This window comes from Piliocolobus tephrosceles, chromosome 2 (genome assembly GCF_002776525.5).
Source record: "Piliocolobus tephrosceles isolate RC106 chromosome 2, ASM277652v3, whole genome shotgun sequence".
NCBI lineage: Eukaryota > Metazoa > Chordata > Mammalia > Primates > Cercopithecidae > Piliocolobus > Piliocolobus tephrosceles.
The window spans coordinates 166,454,288-166,475,733 of NC_045435.1; the positions used below are offsets into that span (position 1 = coordinate 166,454,288).

The 21,446-nt window shown below is 35.6% G+C and overlaps 1 protein-coding gene across 1 annotated transcript in view; it reads left to right on the plus strand.

The window, feature by feature from the left end:
- Positions 1-17,509, plus strand: part of DIPK2A (divergent protein kinase domain 2A) — a 29,038-nt gene extending 11,529 nt beyond the window's left edge. Inside the window, exons 2-3 of the mRNA XM_023215369.2 lie at positions 11,011-11,314; positions 14,642-17,509. Coding sequence (XP_023071137.1) covers positions 11,011-11,314; positions 14,642-14,973 — 636 coding nt within the window. The 3' untranslated portion in view covers positions 14,974-17,509. The remainder of the gene's footprint in view (positions 1-11,010; positions 11,315-14,641) is intronic.
- Positions 17,510-21,446: the final 3,937 nt, after the last annotated feature.

Here is a 21,446-nt window from a genome sequence, read left to right on the forward strand (position 1 = left end):
AAGCCACACAACTACGTGGAAACTGAAAAACCTGCTCCAGAATGACTACTGGGTAAATAATGAAATTAAGGCAGAAGTAAATAAGTTATTTGAAACCAGTGAGAACAAAGATACAACATACCAGAATCTCTGGGACACAGCTAAAGCAATGTTTAGAGGGAAAGTTATAGCATTAAAGGCCCACAGAGAAAACGAGAAAGGTGTAAAATCGACATCGTAACATTGCAATTAAAAGAACTGGAGAAGCAACAACAAATTCAAAAGCTAGCAGAAGACACGAAATCACTAAAAGCAGAGCAGAACTGAAGGAGATAGAGACATGAAAAACCCTTCAAAAAATTGATGAATCCAGGAGCTGGTTTTTTGAAAATATTTAAAAAAATAGACCACTAGAAATACAAACTACCATCAGAGAATACTAATCTCTATGCAAATAAACTAGAAAGTCTAGAAGAAATGGATAAATACTTGGACACGTATACCCTTCCAAGATAAAATCAGGAAGAAGCTGAATCCCTGAATAGACCAATAACAAGTTCTGAAATTGAGGCGTGATTAATAGCCTACCAACCAAAAAAAGCCCAGGACCAGATGGATTCACAGCCGAATTCTACCAGAAGTACAAAGAGGACTTGGTACCATTTCTTCTAAAAGCATTCCAAACAATAGGAAAAGAGGGACTCCTCCCTGTTTTATGAAGCCAGTATCATCCTGATACCAAAACCTGGCAGAGACACAACAAAACAAGAAAATTTCAGGCCAATATTTCTGGGCCAGTATTCCTGATGAACAACAATGTGAAAATCCTCAATAAAATACGGGCAAACTGAATCCAGCAGCACATCAAAAAGCTTATCCACCATGATCAAGTGGGCTTCATCCCTGTGATGCAAGGCTGGTTCAACATATGCAAATCAATAAATGTAATCCATCACATAAACAGAGCCAATAACAAAAATCACATGATTATCTCAATAGATGAAGAAAAGGCGTTTGATAAAATTCAACACCCCTTCATGCTAAAAACTCTCGATAAACTTGGTATTGATGGAAGGTATCTCAAAATAATAAGAGCTATTTATGACAAACCCACAGTCAATATTATACCGAATGGGCAAAAACTGGAAGCATTCCCTTTGAAAACTGACACGCGACAAGGATGCCCTCTCTCACCATTCTATTCAACATAGTATTGGAAGTTCTGGCTAGGGCGATCAGGCAAGAGAAAGAAATAAATCAAATAGGAATAAAGGAAGTCAGATTGTCTGTGTTTGCAGATGACATGATTGTATATTTAGAAAACCCCATCGTCTCAACCCAGAATCTCCTTAAGCTGGTAATCAACTTCAGCAAAGTCTCAGGATACAATATCAAAATCAATGTGCAAAAATCACAGGCGTTCCTATACACCAATAGTAGCCAAATCATAAGTGAACTCCCATTCACAATTACTACAAGGAGAATAAAATACCTAAGAGTACAACTTGCAAGGTATGTGAAGGACCTCTTCAAGGAGAAGTAACAAACCACTAGTCAAGGAAATCAGAGAGGATACAAACAAATGGAAAAACATTCCATGCTTGTGGATAGGAAAAATCAATATCATGAAAATGGCCATACTGCTCAAAGTAATTTATAGATTCAGTGCTATCCCCATCAAGCTACCTTTGACTTTTTTCACAGAATTAGAAAAAACTACTTTAAATTTCATGTGGAACCAAAAAAGAGCCCGTATATCCAAGATAATGCTAAGTAAAAAGAACAAAGCTGGATGCATCATGCTGACTGACTTCAAACTATACTATAAGGCTACAGTAACTAAAACAGCATGGTACTGGTACCAAAACAGATACATCGACCAATGAAACAGAACAGAAGCCTCAGAAGTAATGCCACACATCTGCAACCATCTGATCTTTGACAAACCTGACAAAAATAAGTAATGGGTAAAGGATTCCCTATTTAATCAATGGTGGTGGGAAAACTGGCTAGCCATATGCAGAAAACTGAAACTGCACCCCTTCCTTACATCTTATAAAAAAATTAACTCAAGATGGATTAAAGACTTAAACATAAGACCTAAAACCATAAAACCCTAGAAGAAAACCTAGGTAATACCATTAAGGACATAGGCATGGTCAAAGATTTCATGACTAAAACACCAAAAGCAATGGCAACAAATGGAAAAATTGACAAATGGGATCGAATTAAACTAAAGAGCTTCTGCACAGCAGGAGAAACTATCATCAGAGTGAACAGGCAGCCTACAGAGTGGGAGAAAATTTTTGTAATCTATCCATCTGACAAAGGGTTAATATCCAGAATCTACAAGGAAAAACAAATTTTACAAGAATAAAACAACCCCATCAAAAAGTGGATGAAGGATATGAACAGACCCTTCTCAAAAGAAGGCATTTATGGCTGGGCATGGTGGCTCATGCCTGTAATCCCAGCACTTTGGAAGGCTGAGGCGGGCGGATCATGAGGTCAAGAGATTGAGACCATCCTGGCCAAACTGGTGAAACCCTGTCTCACTAAAAATACAAAAATTAGCTGGGCGTGGGTGGACATGCCCTACAAAGACTTGGAACCAACCCAATCAGTGCCCATCAGTGATAGACTGGATAAAGAAAATGTGGCACATATACACCATAGAATACTATGCAGTCATGAAAAGAATGTGTTCATGTCCTTTGCAGGGACAGGGATGAAGCTGGAAACCATCATTCTCAGCAAACTAACACAGGAACAGAAAACCAGACACCGCATGTTCTGACTTATAAGTGGGAGTTGAACAATGAGAACACATGGACACAGAGGGGAACATCACCCATCAGGGCCTGTCAGGGGGTGCAGGGCTGGGGGAGGGGGATAGCATTAGGAGAAATCCCTAATATAGATTACAAGTTGATGGATGCAGCAAACCACCATGGCACGTGTCTACCTATATAACATACCTGCACGTTCTGCACATGTATCCCAGAACTTTATAATGATAAAAGTGTAAATACTTCGGTAAACAGTTCCTTACTGAATAGTGTTGAATGTGCAGCGTACCTTTCATATCTTTTTTTCTTTGATCCTTGGATTGCCCTGATGAATATGGTGATACAAATATTCCAGTTTTACGGAGGAAAAAACCAAAGCTCAGAAAAATTACTGCTTTGCCATCGTTATAGCTAGTGAGATGTAAGGGTGGAAGGGACTTCACAATCTAGCACTGTAATTTAAGATTCATTTTTCTACTTATATACTATATTGGCCATTAAATATAGAAATTTTATGAAATATTGTATTCCTATAAAGAGTATAAAGTATCCAAATTTTCCAGTCTTTAATATTGATTACATACATTACATATCACCTTCTCTTAAGGCGACGTTAGTGGTTTTCTTTCTGAAATCTTGGCTTTCAGATACTGTCAGTATGTACAATATTGTTATTAGTATTATTTGAGTTGTATGCTATTCAAGAAGTAGGTTGTGGTTTTGTAACGAAATTTAAAAACGATGCCTAGACGTGATTTATATTACACTTCAAATTCAAAACAAATTTTGCTTTAAAAATTAAAAGTGAAAGCATTTAATATTTTTTCAGCTCTTAGCAGTTAACCATGCTGCTTTTCTAAAGACATCTTCTTTAGTTATTGCCAACTTAATTTTTAAAAAAAATACAGTTAATAGAAAAGTAAATATATAATTGTTTTGGGCCTTTGTACAACCTTTAATATTTACTTTAAAAAATTCTACGTTTTTCACTTTATGTCATATATGCAATCCTGATTAAAAGCCTAGCAAAATTAAGTGACGTGCCTCCAATCCAGAGTTAGGATTGATATCATTCTAAATTTAAATGTTCCTTTTTTCATTTGAAAAGTATTTGTACATTTTGTTCAGTTGTAAATAATTTATTAAAATCACATTTTATTTTATTACTTTAAACTATATGCTTATGCTAGACAATCTGAAAGATCTGATTTTAAAATTTTGTTTTAAATAGAAAAATGTAGACCTTAGCAGTAAACTTTCTGTCCTACCTAATGTGTTTTATGCACTGCGGGAGTTTGGTAATCAGGAATAAGTTACTTTCTTACTGCTTGATACGTTTAACAAATCCAAGTTCTAACGTATATAAATTTTGTGTCTCAAACTCTGCTTGACCATGGTAATTTGATTCTAAGCCCGAATTGCATTAATCGCAGATTACAAATATTTTGGCTTTCCTTGAGGATTTTCTTTGGACTACAGTGTGTTCCATAGAATTGTATTATCAGGAATGAAATCTGACTTTTGATTAGACAATGAAAAATTCTTATCATCTGAGCAAATGGTGTGAATTCATTTATTAAAGTTCTTCCGAAAGATTAGGTAGCTAACTATATGAAAGAACTATAGTGCTCTTCTTAAAATGAGGCATAACAGAATTTCAGTTAACATTGTCAGAAAGCACTCTATGAATATAAAGTTGCTCAGTGTGACATTTACTCATATATGTTACCCTCTTCTATGGGGAACTTGGGTAATGAAGTGTAGTTTTGACTGCCGTTTGTCAGTTGGAAAGGTTCCAAAAACAAGGAAGCATTTGTACATGTGCAGATGTTGGCCTTGTTCCTCATTTCTCCTGTTGTCAAAGACCATTTTATTTTCACAAAGATATGTTTGTATCTGTTCTACAATATGGCATGTGAATAATATACCAGTAGTGTATGGAGGAGTTTTTTGTTTTATTTTTTGCATGACAAAACTATGTAATCTTACATATTTCTTATTTTAGTGCTTTTGTTTTTGTGTCAGGGTCTTTATACATGAATGTTTCTGGGAAATAGTTAAATCTTTTGTAATTGTCTAACAAAAATTTCAAGGTCATGGAGGTATTTTAAGTTGGGGGAATAGCTGAGAATGCTGTTTGGTTCTTCAACAGTTTTTGTATTGCACATTGGACACAAGTAATCTCTTTTTCTAATTGGACACAAGTAATCTCTTTTTCTAATTCCCAAAATAAGTTTTAAAATTCTCAGTCAAGGCACAAAATTAGATATGTGTTTACCTCTAATTTCTAAAGAACCAGTACGTATGACCTCCTAATTAAAATGGAATCAATTAAATTACTATAATTAATGATTCATATGTATCTAAGTTTTTCATTTACATAATTAGGATTTCATCACAAAGCTCCAATATTAATTTTTTTTTTTTTTTAAGAAGCGTTGTCTATTTTTTTCCCCAAAAGAACAGGCTGCCGTCATCTTTAGGCTCAGTATTGAAGTTCAAATTTGTGAATCACTGTTATGATGAAAAGCTTCATGTGATTGTCACATGGTTGCTTGGTATTAGTTTTGCCAAGTATTTGAATAGTTTTATTTCTGGATTTCTCCTATCTGTATTATCTTTTTTTTTTTAATTATACTTTAAGTTCTAGGGTACATGTGCATAACGTGCAGGTTTGTTACATATGTATACTTGTGCCATGTTGGTGTGCTGCACCCATCAACTCATCAGCACCCATCAATTCATCATTTATATCAGGTATAACTCCCCAATGCAATCCCTCCCCCCTCCCCCTCCCCATGATAGGCCCCGGTGTGTGATGTTCCCCTTCCTGAGTCCAAGTGAACTCATTGTTCAGTTCCAGTGAGAACATGCGGTGTTTGGTTTTCTCTTCTTGTGATAGTTTGCTAAGAATGATGGTTTCCAGCTGCATCCATGTCCCTACAAAGGACGCAAACTCATCCTTTTTTATGGCTGCATAGTATTCCATGGTGTATATGTGCCACATTTTCTTAATCCAGTCTGTCACTGATGGACATTTGGGTTGATTCCAAGTCTTTGCTATTGTGAATAGTGCCGCAATAAACATACGTGTGCATGTGTCTTTGTAGTAGCATAATTTATAATCCTTTGGGTATATACCCAGTAGTGGGATGGCTGGGTCATATGGTACATCTAGTTCTAGATCCTTGAGGAATCGCCATACTGTTTTCCATAATGGTTGAACTAGTTTACAATCCCACCAACAGTGTAAAAGTGTTCCTATTTCTCCACATCCTCTCCAACACCTATTGTTTCCTGATTTTTTAATGATTGCCATTCTAACTGGTGTGAGATGGTATCTCATTGTGGTTTTGATTTGCATTTCTCTGATGGCGAGTGATGATGAGCATTTTTTCATGTGTCTGTTGGCTGTATGAATGTCTTCTTTTGAGAAATGTCTGTTCATATACTTTCCCCACTTTTTGATGGGGTTGTTTGTTTTTTTCTTGTATATTTGTTTGAGTTCTTTGTAGATTCTGGAAATGAGCCCTTTGTCAGATGAGTAGATTGCAAAAATTTTCTCCCATTCTGTAGGTTGCCTGTTCACTCTGATGGTAGTTTCTTTTGCTGTGCAGAAGCTCTTTAGTTTAATGAGATCCCATTTGTCAATTTTGGCTTTTGCTGCCGTTGCTTTTGGTGTTTTAGACATGAAGTCCTTGCCCATGACCACATGATTATCTCAATAGATGCAGAAAAGGCTTTTGACAAAATTCAACAGCCCTTCATGCTAAAAACACTCAATAAATTCGGTATTGATGGAACGTACCTCAAAATAATAAGAGCTATTTATGACAAACCCACAGCTAATATCATACTGAATGGGCAAAAACTGGAAAAATTCCCTTTGAAAACTGGCACAAGACAGGGATGCCCTCTCTCACCACTCCTGTTCAACATAGTGTTGGAAGTTCTGGCTAGGGCAATCAGGCAAGAGAAAGAAATCAAGGGTATTCAGTTAGGAAAAGAAGAAGTCAAATTGTCCCTGTTTGCAGATGACATGATTGTATATTTAGAAAACCCCATCGTCTCAGCCCAAAATCTTCTTAAGCTGATAAGCAACTTCAGCAAAGTCTCAGGATACAAAATTAATGTGCAAAAATCACAAGCATTCTTATACACCAGTAACGGACAAGCAGAGAGCCAAATCAGGAATGAACTTCCATTCACAATTGCTTCACAGAGAATAAAATACCTAGGAATCCAACTTACAAGGGATGTAAAGGACCTCTTCAAGGAGAACTACAAACCACTGCTCAGTGAAATCAAAGAGGACACAAACAAATGGAAGAACATACCATGCTCATGGATAGGAAGAATCAATATCGTGAAAATGGCCATACTGCCCAAGGTTATTTATAGATTCAATGCCATTCCCATCAAGCTACCAATGAGTTTCTTCACAGAATTGGAAGAAACTGCTTTAAAGTTCATATGGAACCAAAAAAGAGCCCGCATTGCCAAGACAATCCTAAGTCAAAAGGACAAAGCTGGAGGCGTCACGCTACCTGACTTCAAACTATACGACAAGGCTACAGTAATCAAAACAGCATGGTACTGGTACCAAAACAGAGATATAGACCAATGGAACAGAACGGAGCCCTCACAAATAATGCCACACATCTACAACCATCTGATCTTTGACAAACCTGACAAAAACAATAAATGGGGAAAAGATTCCCTATTTAATAAATGGTGCTGGGAAAACTGGCTAGCCATAAGTAGAAAGCTGAAACTGGATCCTTTCCTTACTCCTTATACGAAGATTAATTCAAGATGGATTAGAGACTTAAATGTTAGACCTAATACCATAAAAACCCTAGAAGAAAATCTAGGTAGTACCATTCAGGACAATATTAAAATTTAAGAGAAAAACGTTATATACACAAAGAACAAGTACAGATATTGTGCATTGTTATAGTTGAAAGAGAGCAATTGAAATTGGTAATTATGGATAAAGTATAATTCTCGATTTGTTTTTTGTTTTAAAGTTGATAAAATTTTAATGCAAGGATATTGAGTTGTGACAATTTTATAAAGCTCAGGGCAAAGTTAATATTGCCTGTTTTCCTAAGAGATACAAGAATAGGAGCCTGACTTTGGGGTCACTAAGTGTATGTAGATTGTTCAGTTTCTAGCAATAGAGTATTGATACAGGCATGCCTTGGAGATATTAACAGTTTAGTTCCAGACGACCTCAATAAAGCAAACATCATGATAAAGTGAGTCATGTGAATTTCTTGGTTTCCCAGTGCATATAAAAGTTCTGTTTACATTATACTGTAGTCTACTAAGTATGTAAGCATTATGTCTAAAAAATATATAGATACTTTAGTTAAAAGTACTTTTTTTTTTTTGGCTAAAGAATGTTAATGATCATCTGAGCCAAATCTTCAGTGAGTTGTAATCTGTTTGCTGGTGGAGGGTCTTGCCTCAGTGTTGATGGCTGCTGACTGATCAGGGTGGCTATGACAGTTATTTCTTAAAATAAAATGACAAATGTAGTTTGCTGCATCAGTCGACTCTTCCTTTCAGGAAGGATTTTTCTGTAGCTTGCCATGTTTTTCATAGCATTTTACCCACTGTAGAATTTCAAAATTGGAGTCAGTACTCTCAAACTCTACTGCTGTTTGTCAACTAGGTTTATGTCATATTATAAGGCCTTTGTTGTCATTTCACTAATATTCACAGCATCTTCACCGGGAGTAGATTCCATCTCAAGAAACCACTTTCTTTGCTCATCCATAAGAATCAACTCCTCTTCTTTTCAAATTTGATCGTGAGATTTCAGTAATTTAGTGTCCACATTTTCAGACTCCACTTCTAATTTTGTTTCTCTTGTTCTTTTCACTCTATCTGTAGTTACTGCCTCTACTACAGTCTTGAGCCCCTCAAAGTTATCCATGGGATTTGGAATCAACTACTTCCAAACTCTGTTAATGTTGGTATTTTGACCTCCTCCCATGAATCACAGATACACTTCATAGCATCTAGATTGGCAAACTATTTTCAGAAGATTTTCAATTTACTCTTCCAAGATCCATTAGAGGAATTACTATGTATGGCAGTGATAGCCTTACAAAACATTATTTCTTAAATCATAAGACATGAAAGTTGAAATTACTTCTTGATCTGTGGGCTGCAGAATGGATGTTGTTAGCAGGCGTGAAAATAACATGAATCTCCTTGCACACCCCCATCAGAGCCTTTGAGTAGCTAGGTGCATTGTCAGTGAGCAATAATGTTTCAAAAGGAATCTTTTTTTTCTGAGCAGTAGATCTCAATGGTGGGCTTAAAATATTTAGTAAAGGATGCTGTAAACCATTGTGCTGTCATGCAGGCTTTCTTGTTACATATATAGAGTGAAGGCAAATCAATTTAGCATCATTCTTAAGGATTCTGGGATTTTTGGAATGGTAAACAATTACTGTTTTCAACTTAAAGTCACCAGCTGCATTAACCCCTAACAAGAGAGTCTGCCTTTGCTTTGAAGCTTTGAGGCCGGGCATTGACTTCTTAGATCTATTTGTGAAAGTCCTAGGAAGCATTTTCTTCCAATAGAAGGCTGTTTGATCTACATTGAAAATCTGTTGATTAGTCACTTTCATCAGTTATGTTAGCTAGATCTTCTGGATAACTTGCTGTGGTTTCTATCTCAGCACTTGCTGCTTCTCTTTGCACTTTTGTATTATGGTGATGAATTCGTTCCTTAAACTGCATTAACCAACCTCTGCTACCTTTAGACTTTTCTTCTGAACTCTGAGCCTTCATAGAATTGAGGGAGTTGGGTTCTTGTTCTGGATTAGGTATTGGCTTAAGGGAATGTTGTGACTGATTTGATCTTTTACCCAGATCACTAAAACGTTCTCCCTATTAGCAATAAGGCTGTTTTGATTTCTTAACATTTGTGTGTTCACTGGCGTAGCACTTCTGATTTCTTTTGATAATATTTCCCTTGCATTCACAACTTGGCTGTTTGGGTTAAGAAGCCTAGCTTTCTGCCTATCTCAGTTTTAGATGTGCCTTCTTCACTATACCTATTGTTTCTAGCTTTTGATTTCAAATGAGAGACCTGTAACTCTTTCATTTGCTTACTTAGAGGCCATTGTAGGATGAATAGGCTTATTTTCAGTATTGTTGGGTCTCAGGGAACAGGGAGGCCCGAGAAGAGGGAAGAGATGGGGGAACGGCTGGTTGGTGGATCAGTCAGAACACACACATTTATTGATTCCTTTTTTTCTCCAGTGTTCATTTTCTAATATGTATTTTAGCAGTGGAAAGTACCTTAGATAAAGCCTGTTATTTTACTTAAGGTGAAAATGAGTGTTCATGGTCATAGAACACTTTTCTTTTGATTTAGGATGATAATCCTCCCAGTAGTTTTAAAATCCATTAGAAAACCTTGCTAAGATGAGAATAATTTTGAGGCTGGGCCAAGGAGAACAGAAAATATGGCTGGGAAAGGGAAACAAGATAAACTTGGACCAGATGTGCTCAGAGTGGAGGTTGCATTAATAGGAGGATATCAGTTTGTCTCTTCCAAACCTTTGGATGTAGGGTAAGAGACACCTCTCAAGAATCTTTCCCTGAATTCTACCCCACCTGCTTCCTGACTAGGTAAGGCCCCTGCTAAATGCTCCCCTGGGACCTGCACCACTGCTTAGTAACTAACACTTTTCATATTCATAATTATTTGTTTGGTGTCTGCATGCTCTTCTAAAATAAAAGCCCATGGCTAAATGGAGACTGTTTGGTTCACCCTTAATTGCCACCATAACACAGTTCCTGATGCCTGGTAAATAACTGCTGGTTAATAGGCTGCAGTGCTATCGGTTTAAATAAAAGGATTGGTTGACTACATTTACACAAGTGAAGAAGATAAGGGAAAGCGTAAATACTTTCAGATTTGGTAATAAAGACAGTATCTTCCCTCTTATTGATCAGTTTGGTTCTTAGATTTTGATAAGCAAGACTTGTCATCCTATTTTAGCTTTATCGTGTAAAGTTCTCTATTTAAATATTTTTCAGGTCCGTGGTACTGGTATGAATTAGGACAAAATGAATTTAATCTCTAATAAACTGTCGAATGTAGTAAGAACATCCAAAGTCATTCCTAGTAGCAATTTCTACTGAAAGGATCTGAGGATAGACCTAGGATATATTCATCAGAATCTCTTGTAATATTAAGATAATTTTTTTGTAGAGTTTTCCGTCTGATGAAGGTTGGCCATTTGCAAAGTATCTTGGAGCTTGTGGAAGAATGGTGGCTGTAAATTATGTTGGAGAAGAACTGTGGAGTTACTTTAATGCGCCATGGGAGAAACGAGTTGACCTCGCTTGGCAATTAATGGAAATAGCAGAACAGCTTACAAACAATGACTTTGAATTTGCACTCTACCTCCTGGACGTCAGCTTTGACAATTTTGCAGTTGGTCCTAGAGATGGGAAGGTAATCATTGTGGATGCTGAAAATGTTTTGGTTGCTGACAAAAGATTAATTAGACAAAGTAAGTATATAGTTTTTAGATTTTTTTTCTACTCATTTTTTCCTATGTCAATATAATGTTTATACTTGTATGAAATGAGCCTTGAATTTCCTCCTTAGATGGCAACTTTACGCGTCTTTCTTTGCTTTATATAACCACTGTCAATAAACGAATACAGATACTCTTTGACTTACTAGGGGATAACATCTTGATAAACCCAGTCTACGTTGAAAATATGGTTATTTGAAATACATCTAACATATGGGGCATCATAGCTTAGTCTCGCCTACCTTAAACATACTCAGAGCACTTACATTAGCCTACAGTTGGGGGAAATTGTGTAAAGTAAAACCTATTTTATAATAAACTGTTGAATATAATTATATTCATATAATGTGTTGAATTCTGTACTGAAAGTGAAAAACAGAATGGTCGTATGGGTTCTTGAAATATGGTTTGAACTTTATTTTTAACCATTTTGGTGATTCCTGGGACTGCAGCTGTGAATTTGGTTTGACATTCTGATTATTATATCTCACCCAAAACTTTGCTCTCGGTTTATTTTTGAGTTCTTCACAGGATAGATGGATAGTGTCTGAAGTGTTTTGAAAATTAAATGCCATAGAAGTTTTGAAGCGTCAGGGACAAAGCCTGTAGGTCTAGAATCAATTCAGTTAGAAAAACCAAAGGGTGTTGCTCCATGGTGAGGGTTTTATATTTTTTAATCCCTTCTTTCCCCCTGATAAAAGTAATATAAATATCTTTTGACAAAGGCTGAAAATTTGTGGCACCTGGGGAAAAGTTTATGTGACAGCCATATATTAGGTTGACATTTACTTTTTGCATGATCTTAGCATGATCCTATTAAATACTTGATTTTCCCACCCCCTTGTTCAGATTTTATACTTACCAGACTATTTTCTGATTATTTATTGACTTGCCCTGTAGATCCTCCTATGGGAGGTGAACATCCTGCTGAAATATTCTACTCTCTATTTACCTCTTCCTACATTTGTGAATATTGTAGCAGCGTATATTATGCTTTCTTTTTTGAAGTGTACACAAGCAGGTGGTTTTTATTATATTCATAGAGTGCAATTTTCCTAAGCTTAAAAAATTCAGTGTTTATAAAAATATTTTTTTTATAATTCATTTTATGCAGACATTCCTGGAATAATTATTACTAATTCCTGACCTTAGATGAATCCAACCATATAGCTTCTGTATTCTTACATTTCATACAGTGAGCATTGCTGTAGTGCTACTTTAAGTGTGTTCATTTCTTTTCAAATGTCTCATGGGTCCTCTAAGTAGCCATTTTGCAAAAGCCTCTGTCTATTCATTCACTCCCTTTTCTTTCCACTTTCTAGTAAATTACCTTTATTTTATTTCTTCACAGGGAAATTGAGATTTTGCTGTGGCAACTCCCTCAGTGTCCTTTATTGTCTAAACCTCATTAAAACAACACACATTGGTCTTTCTTTTTCAGATAGATTCTTCTTTGAGAACTTGTTACATCAGTTACCTTCTTCAGTGTCCCACCTCCTTCCTTTAATATCTAACGTTTCTTTTGCCTTCCTATAAAAAGTATATGTAAGATTCTCTTCTGCTTCTCCTTGCTTGTCCACTGTTTTATTTAGAAGTATTTATTGCCTTTCTGCTTCCTTAGCCTCTGTTCATTCCTTAGTCCATTAAAACCTGACATAGACCTCTGCCTTGCCATTAGCAACCACCTAATTGGCAAATTTGTGAAGTGATTTTGACTAGTGTCAACTTCTTGAAGTTGTTTCCTCTTTGGAATAGTAACCTTAAAAAAACATTAATCTTACTACTATTTTGCTTAAATGGTTTTAATGACTTCCCGTTGTTCTTGAAGTAAAATTCAAACGCCTTGCCAGGACATAATCTGTAATCTGTGTGACTTGGCCCTCTTCTGATTCTTTTTTTTCTCTTTTTTTCTTTTTTGAGACAGGGTCTCTGTCACCCAGGCTGAAGTGCAGTGGCATGATCACGGCTCACTGCAGCCTCGACCTCCCTAGCTCAAGTGATCCTCCTGCCTCAGCCTCCCAAGTAGCTAAGACTACAGGCATACACCACCATGCCTGACTAATTTTTAAATTTTTTGTAAAGGTGGGATCTCGCTAAGTTGCCCAGACTGGTCTCAAACTTGTGGGCTCAAGCAGTCCTCTCACCTTCGCCTCTCAAAGTGCTGGGATTACAGATGTGAGCCCACCCCGCCCATACAGCCTTATGTATGTATGTATTTTTCAAGTGTTTCATTTTTAATACCCCTCTGTCTGTTGCCCTCAGTGCTTTTGCTACAATGGTCTTTTATTTTCCTGAATGAATTGGCCCACTTCTGGGCATTCCCATATGCAGTTTCCTCTTCCAAAAATGTCTCTTCCTTCCATATACAGCTAGCTATTTGTTTTTCAAGCCTTGGCTCCTTCAAGTACATGTGTGCTTATGTGTTCTCAATATGCCTATTATCCCTCTTATCTCAAACTCATGTTTCAAGTCTAGTTCTAGTTGCACATGTGACGTGCCCACCTGATACCTTGTAGCTCCTTTATATTTATGTTGTCTATATATAAAATATTGACACTATTATGCAATTGTACATACCTTGTCATCCAATTAGAACCTTAAACTTTACCCATATACTTACTTATTTTTGCCTGAAATGTTTCTCCAATCTAACTTTTCATTCTGGGCCCTCTATAGTTGCTGTCATGGTCTTAATCCTTCCAGTCTTCAGGCCAGAGTTATCTTTCTATGAAATAAATTATGGTCATGATTACACAAGTTACGACCTATTTCTCTAGCGTCACCTGTATCTCCTTGCCAACTACCTTTCTCACACTGTAGCCACAGTGAACTTACTGCTTCATCAACCAAATGGACCAATCTCTTAAGTCCATGCCTTTGCATATACTGTGTCCTGAACCTAGAGTGCTATGTTTCCTAGTTTCTTTTCAGATTTGTTATCTTTTAAGACCTAAATCAGATGTTCTCCTTTTTGCAGCCTTCTACAGCCCCAGGGTGCTAATTCCCCACTATTACTGTAGCATTGTGTCATTTTCTTTATGGCACTTTCTGTGTACGATGGAAAGTCACTAGACTAAACCTGTAAGTGGTAGGGACCTTTTTGAATCTTTCTGCCTAGCGTTGGTGGGCTCTCAGTGAATGTTTGTATGAATTTATATATTTAAATGTTTAAAGTTATAATATACCTTTACCTAAAAGTATAGAACAAATACTATTAATTAGTGAAATATTCTATTTTTGGAAGCAATGGAAACTATTTAAAATTTTTTTTTTCTATTTCTGCTTTTCCTCCTTTCACAGATAAACCTGAAAATTGGGATGTATGGTATGAAAGCAAGTTTGATGACTGTGATAAGGAGGCTTGCTTATCATTTTCAAAAGAAATTCTTTGTGCTCGTGCCACTGTGGACCACAATTACTATGCTGTTTGTCAGAACCTCTTATCCAGACATGCCACCTGGCGTGGCACTTCTGGAGGACTCCTTCATGATCCACCAAGTGAAATTGCCAAAGATGGCCGGCTCGAGGCCTTGTTGGATGAGTGTGCCAACCCAAAGAAGCGCTATGGCAGATTCCAGGCTGCAAAAGAACTGCGTGAATACCTAGCACAATTAAGTAACAACGTGAGGTAGTCTATGGTGACCTTTTCTTTTTTCCTCCATTTAAACAGCACTGGCTAAAACTAAACCACCAAAAAACTGTCTGAAAAAATGAAATTTGGAAGTGTTACATTCAGAGGATGATAAACTTGCACTGATAGAACTTAATGTTAACATCCATCAAAATAAGACATTACTTCAAAAATCACATGATGCTTCTGCAAATAAGTATGTTCTTATACTTTGGAGGCTTGAGCTGTCATCAGCTGCTCCCCACTACACCGGAATGCTTGAGTGGATTAATGAATATTGTTAAGCTATTGGAAATGAGTCTGATAGTACATTGACTTGTGTATCAAAGGGTACTTGGTACTTAGTTTGCGTTTACTATCATGATTTTGTGAATCTCTTGCATTTACTTTGAATGTCAAGTCAGATTGGCCTGTTTTATAGGCCGCTTTTTCCTTCTGATGTGTAGGGTTTTTTCCCATTTTTTTTTTTTAATTAAATTTTGAAAATTCAGGTTACTGTAGGTGTTCATTTAAATTTTTACTAGTTCTCATTCAGTGCTATTTGGTACGTATTTACTGTTAGGGCAGGATTCCCAGGTTTACTGTGTGTGTGTGTTTTTTTTAAAGAAAGCTAAATATTATATTATGTAAATACTTCTTTTCACCGCCTTCTGTAGTTTCACCATTGCATGGTATCATTTCAGGTTATTTAACAGTTATATCCCTCTATGCCAATAATTACAAGTATATACTAAACATGAAGTTTGGCATATGTTGCAAAATGTCATTTTATCTTTTACTAAAGGCTTTAAGAAGAATATACTAGAATCTGTATCTCGATGTTAATTTTGACTCAGAAAAAAAATACAACCCAGTATCTAAAAAGTGTTAACTAGTCCAAGATAGTAATGCATATGCCAAAGAAATATTACACCTAGTCTCATGTTTAGAATTTAAAATAGAATTGATCACCTACTTATTCTTACCACCCTACTTCCAGTTTTCTAGCTCTGTCATTATTAAATTCAGATCTTCCGATGATTCTTTCTGTTGAAAGTTAAACTACTGCTTTCAAGTAATTTAAAGTTATCCTACCTTTTACTAGTAGGTAGTTTTGCAAAAGTGACATGGTAGCCATTGTTTGAATTTAATTGGGCATCATAACCTTTTATTTGTTGAGGAACTAATCATTATCACAGTAAAGCAGACAAGTTAGCCAGTCAGCCCACTTTGGTCTTCTTTACCTAATGGTTAAACATCAAAACATCAAATTTAATTATTTGCATAGAAATGTGTGGGCTCTTTAAAAAATGTTACAGTATGTAAGTTGACTATCACTAACAGGTAATATTTTTCTGTTTGAAGTTGTTACTTTTGTTTACACCAACATGTGATGTAGCGTGCAGTAGTGAGCTCTAGACTGATCTTTTTCTAAATCAGAAAGTGATTGAAGTATGCACAACCAAAGCCACGTTTTTCTTTTTCATTTATTCAGCAACTATTTATTAAGCATCAACTCAGTGCCAGGCACGTTACTAGCTGCTACATACTGTCTGAACATGACATATGGTTAAGTAACTTTACAATTATTATCAAATACTTCAATGTAGATATTTCTTAAGTTGAAATAGCATTAACTAGGATAATGCATTCATGTTATTTTATTGTCTTGTGATAGAAATTCAACTTGTACCATCTAAAACTAGGTTGCTATAAAAATAGGAGGATGAAGTCAATAAAGTTAATTCCAGTTTAAAAACTGGAAGGAAAAGATAAGAGCTCTCCGTTATAAAATAGTTGCATTATGTTAATTTTTACGTATTAGTGCATTGCATATATCAACTGGCCCTCAATGAAGCATTTAAGTGCTTGGAATTTTACTAAACTGACTTTTTTGCAACTTTGGAAGATTTTTGAGGGGAGTAGTTAAAATTGCCAAACACCTCTTACTCAAAACTTCAAATAAAATACACATTTTGAAAAGGGAACACCTTTTATATTTGATAAGTTTTCATTATAAACCTTACAATACCAGTCACAAAGAGGTTGTCTGTCTATGGTTTAGCCAACATTTGCTTTTCTTTTTGGAAGTGTGATTGCAATTGCAGAACAGAAAGTGAGAAAACACTGCCAGCAGTGATTGCTACTTGAGGTAGTTTTTTATAACTACCATTTCCCCTCCAGGAAATTATGTGAAATTTATTTTATCTTTGGGAAAAGTTGAGAAGGTAGTAAAAGAATTAGGAATTTAAAATTACAGGGAAAAATATGTAAGTGAAAAGCAATAAATATTTTGTTCACTTTGCTATCAAGATGTTCACTATCAGATATTTATTATATGGCAGCAATTTATATTTTTAATCATTGCCCATTAATAGACGCAGTAAAATATTTTTGAATCAGACATTTGGGGTTTGTATGTGCATTAAAATTGTCTTTTGTACTGTAAGTTACTGTTAATTTGAATATTTTATCAAACTGTCTCCCTGTGCCTTTATAATATGAAGTTGTTTCTACAACTTTTAATGATCTTAATAAAGAATACTTTAAGAATGACACTTTTCAGACTATTTCTTAATTTCAGATATCCACATTTTTCTTGAGTGGAAAGTGAGTTTGAGTAGATAAGTTACTAGTTTCCTCTAGCATGCACTTTAATTAGAATTTTGAGGGAAGTACTGATTGGGTGTGCACCAGGCTTTAAGGTTGTGTGTGTTTCCTTTTTCTGTAGTAGTGAGTTTTTAAAAATTTTTACCACTGAAATGGAATTAAAAAAAAAAACCTCTATGGAAATTTTCAAATGTATGCAAGAGAATAACATAATGAACAGTAGTATAACTATCATTACACTAACTTCAAAAGTTAAAAACATGTGGCCAAACTAGTTTCATCTCTAAACTACTTGCTTCCAGCTTATTTTGAAGTAAATCTGAGATGTATCATTAGATTTATATTAGGCATTTTCTCCTAGTAAAACACAATACTATTTTTTTGTTTGTTTTTTGACTGAGTCTCGCTTTGTCACCCAGCCTGGAGTACAGTGGCACGATCTCGGCTCACTGCAACCTCTGCTTCCTGCATTCAAGCGATTCTTGTACCTCAGCCTCCCGAGGAGCTGGGATTACAGGCGCGCCCACAACCACGCCCGACTAATTTTTATATTTTTTGTAGAGACAAATTTCTCCATGTTGGCCAGGCTAGTCTCAAACTCCTTACCTCAAGTGATCTGCCTGCCTAGGCCTCCCAAAGTGATGGGATTACAGGCATGAGCCACCGCGCCTGGTCTTAAAATATTATTTTACATCTAAAAAATTACAATACAAACTCAGTATCACCAAAGGAGGAAAACTTAAACACCACTGTTTTTCTCAGAAACACTAGATCCAACTACAGGGATTCTGAACCACTGGCTGTATAGACGGAGTAATTTCATGATCAGTAAGAGTAATAACTGAAATTGATTCCAACATGTTGTTATAAATATGTAAACCTATGCATTGAAAATGCTACTAAAACCAGCAACCACAAACAGCAAACTACCTCGATAACCTTTGAAAGGATATTGAAAAAATCATTCTGAAAACTGCTACATTGGAGAAAAAGAAGCATTTATCCTGCCTTACCTCAGGATAATCAAAGCATCAAGGGAAATTTTTGTTGACTACGTAAATTATTGCAATTAACCAATGCAGAAGTGTTAGAATATCGCTGTTTTTCAATTTCTGTCAAATTGACAAATCTAAGCAATGATCATCAATGGCTTCAGAGGGTATTAGTTGAAAAGCTGATGAGAAACCTTGTAAGGATAGATGAGAATGGCAACACCTGAACCCACTGGTCAATCTTATAGTAATGTGCCTTCTGATAAGACTCAGCAGGTACCCAGCACCACCTATGAAGTGTTTGGACAAAGTACAAAACCCCTGAATCGAAACAAGCTCCTACACCTATCTGTAAATGGAGAGTGAACAGCACAAAGGAACACATTAAAGAACACCATGGGGGCGCAGTCAACAAAATTCTGAACAGGCGATTCTACGGGATAAATGACTCGGTTTTCTTTAACAAGTTGTAGGGAAAAGGAGGAGGGACCATTAAAAGATTTAAGAAACATAAAAATGCAAGTGTTACCTTTGTATACTTATTTGAATAAATCAACTTTTTGAAAAAGTTGAAATTTGAACAACTGAACAATAAATGTCTTGGGTGAGCTCATCCATTTTAATTTTGCATCTTGACATGTCAAAAAACCACAAGTACCTACTTTATATTAAGTAACTCATAGTTTACTAATTTATATTGTTAACTGTAAGTCTAAATTTTGGATAAGAATATTTAGTAGGGTTCCTTTTTTTTCCCCCCAAAGATTATTTGCCCCTAGTCACAAAAATAGGTAGTAGTAGAGCTGGAGTTCAGTGTTCTGGTTGATTTTTTGATTGACTTCAACAATTTTTCTACTGCCCAAGTTCTTCAGCTTGAAGTCCTAGAAGTATATAGTTGAAGGCAAAATCATACAATTGTAAAGAAAAATCATTTCTTCAATTATTATAAGTTAGGGGAAGGGAAGATTTGGGAAGGCAAGAAGAGGTAGAAGAATCAAGTGACATATAAGATAAAAAGAGTTGGAGGGGTGAAGAGGGTAGAAAATGAGAGAATTAACATCTCATGAAAAGAAAGGGTAAGATCTTGTTCCCTTTGACCTCAAAACTTGAGGCTTCTCACATATGTATACAGATGATTTAGATTACTCTTCTCAACATGGATCTACTAATGTATTCTATCTCTAGGGATCTACCTCGGCCTTTTCTTTCCCCTTATCTATGAATATTGTTGAAACTGCCGGCCATGCCTTAAATACCCTAAGTTCTAAGAGTATAGACTTGTAAAAAAAAAACTAAACAAAAACTACCTTTTAAAGTGACAGATGATTAAAAATATGCTTGACAGTTATTCAATCAGGTTTGTTATTTTGTTAATTTTAGCCTTCTTTTTCTGTCTGTATATCAGATGTCTATGTAACTTAATATATTGAAAGAAGTCACCTATAGGCTATTAGATCAAGATAGGAGTAGCAGATGCAGTGCTCTTTTAGTATTTCATTTTAATCCTGGAACAAAACCAATAGTGCTTCAGTATCATTAAGGGAACTAATTTATTTATTTATTTTTTGTACTTGAAGTCATTGATTACCAGTTTTAGTTTCTTGTCATGTTTTCATTTTTTTTTAAAGCTACTCTAATTATACTCAACCGTATCCTAAGAACTCCATGTAAATTGTCCTTCTATTTTTTGAAGAATCACTTAGTAATATTTTTGGGTGGGAGGAGTGGTAAGGAAAACATACCCACTCTCACTTATTTTCTGAGACTTACCTTAAAAGGTGTGTTTTCAATAGTGTCATCAGCAATTCAGAAAGGCAACATTTTAGAGTTGGTTTTTAAAACAATGCCTATATATTTATAGTATTACTATTGATTGAGTTTCATTGATTTTTTTTTTTTTGTCTCATTGGGGACACTGTATATTTCTGTGGTTCTTTAATATTATAACTTTCTGACAAATTAGTTTCAAATATTTGGGGAAGGAGAATCAGATTGCAGGCAGGTTTTGGTCATACAAACCTAAATAGATTGGTATACTCCGTGAGATGTAATGCAGTTTTGAGGATATTTCTCTAACTCCCTCTAGCAGCATTTTTTAGTCATTGCTGTCATTAAAACCATAAATAGAAATCTCAAACAGTTGACACTCATTTATTTTCAAGGGAGAGAATATTTCTCTGATGCTATTTAATAAAAGGCAGCTAAAAAGAGGAAACAAACATCTTTGAACTGCTTAAAATGAATACTTAGATGTTTCTGAGAGGGAGAATTTGAATTTCTTCTTTGACATTTGCCACTTGTGTTCCTAGACAAATCATTTAACATCTGTGAGACAGTTGTTCACACAGAATTTTCTCTTTGACCCTACCACAGGGTCACTGGACAGATGGAGTAATGTATAGGAAAGCACTTTGTAAGCTGTGAAGTGCTATACAAGAATAGTTTGATAATATATAAACATTGATGGTTTGCCCAGAGAGAAAGAAGGGACTTCATTCAAGGATTAAGTAATTGGTTTCTTGCTAGCTGGCAGGGCACAGCCACCAATGACTTTTACCTCTTTATAACTCAAGACTGTAAACTAGTTTTAGCAGAGGAGAGACATTCAGCATATACTTTTAGAAAACTTGTGTGATTTAGATGAATTTGCCAAAGATATGATTTGGCATGAAGATTTTAAGTTTCCAATTCTTAGTATTTCATAGGATAAGCATTTATAATTATCTGGGGGAAAAATCATACATTTTGAGGGGAGGAGGACTGTTCAAGACTATTAGTATTGTCAAATTATTCTTGAAGTTAACTATCTTTTGTTGAAATATCAAAAGTAAGGAATGTTACCATAAGTAACAATATTTATGTTGTTATAAATTTATATACATATTAAGTATAT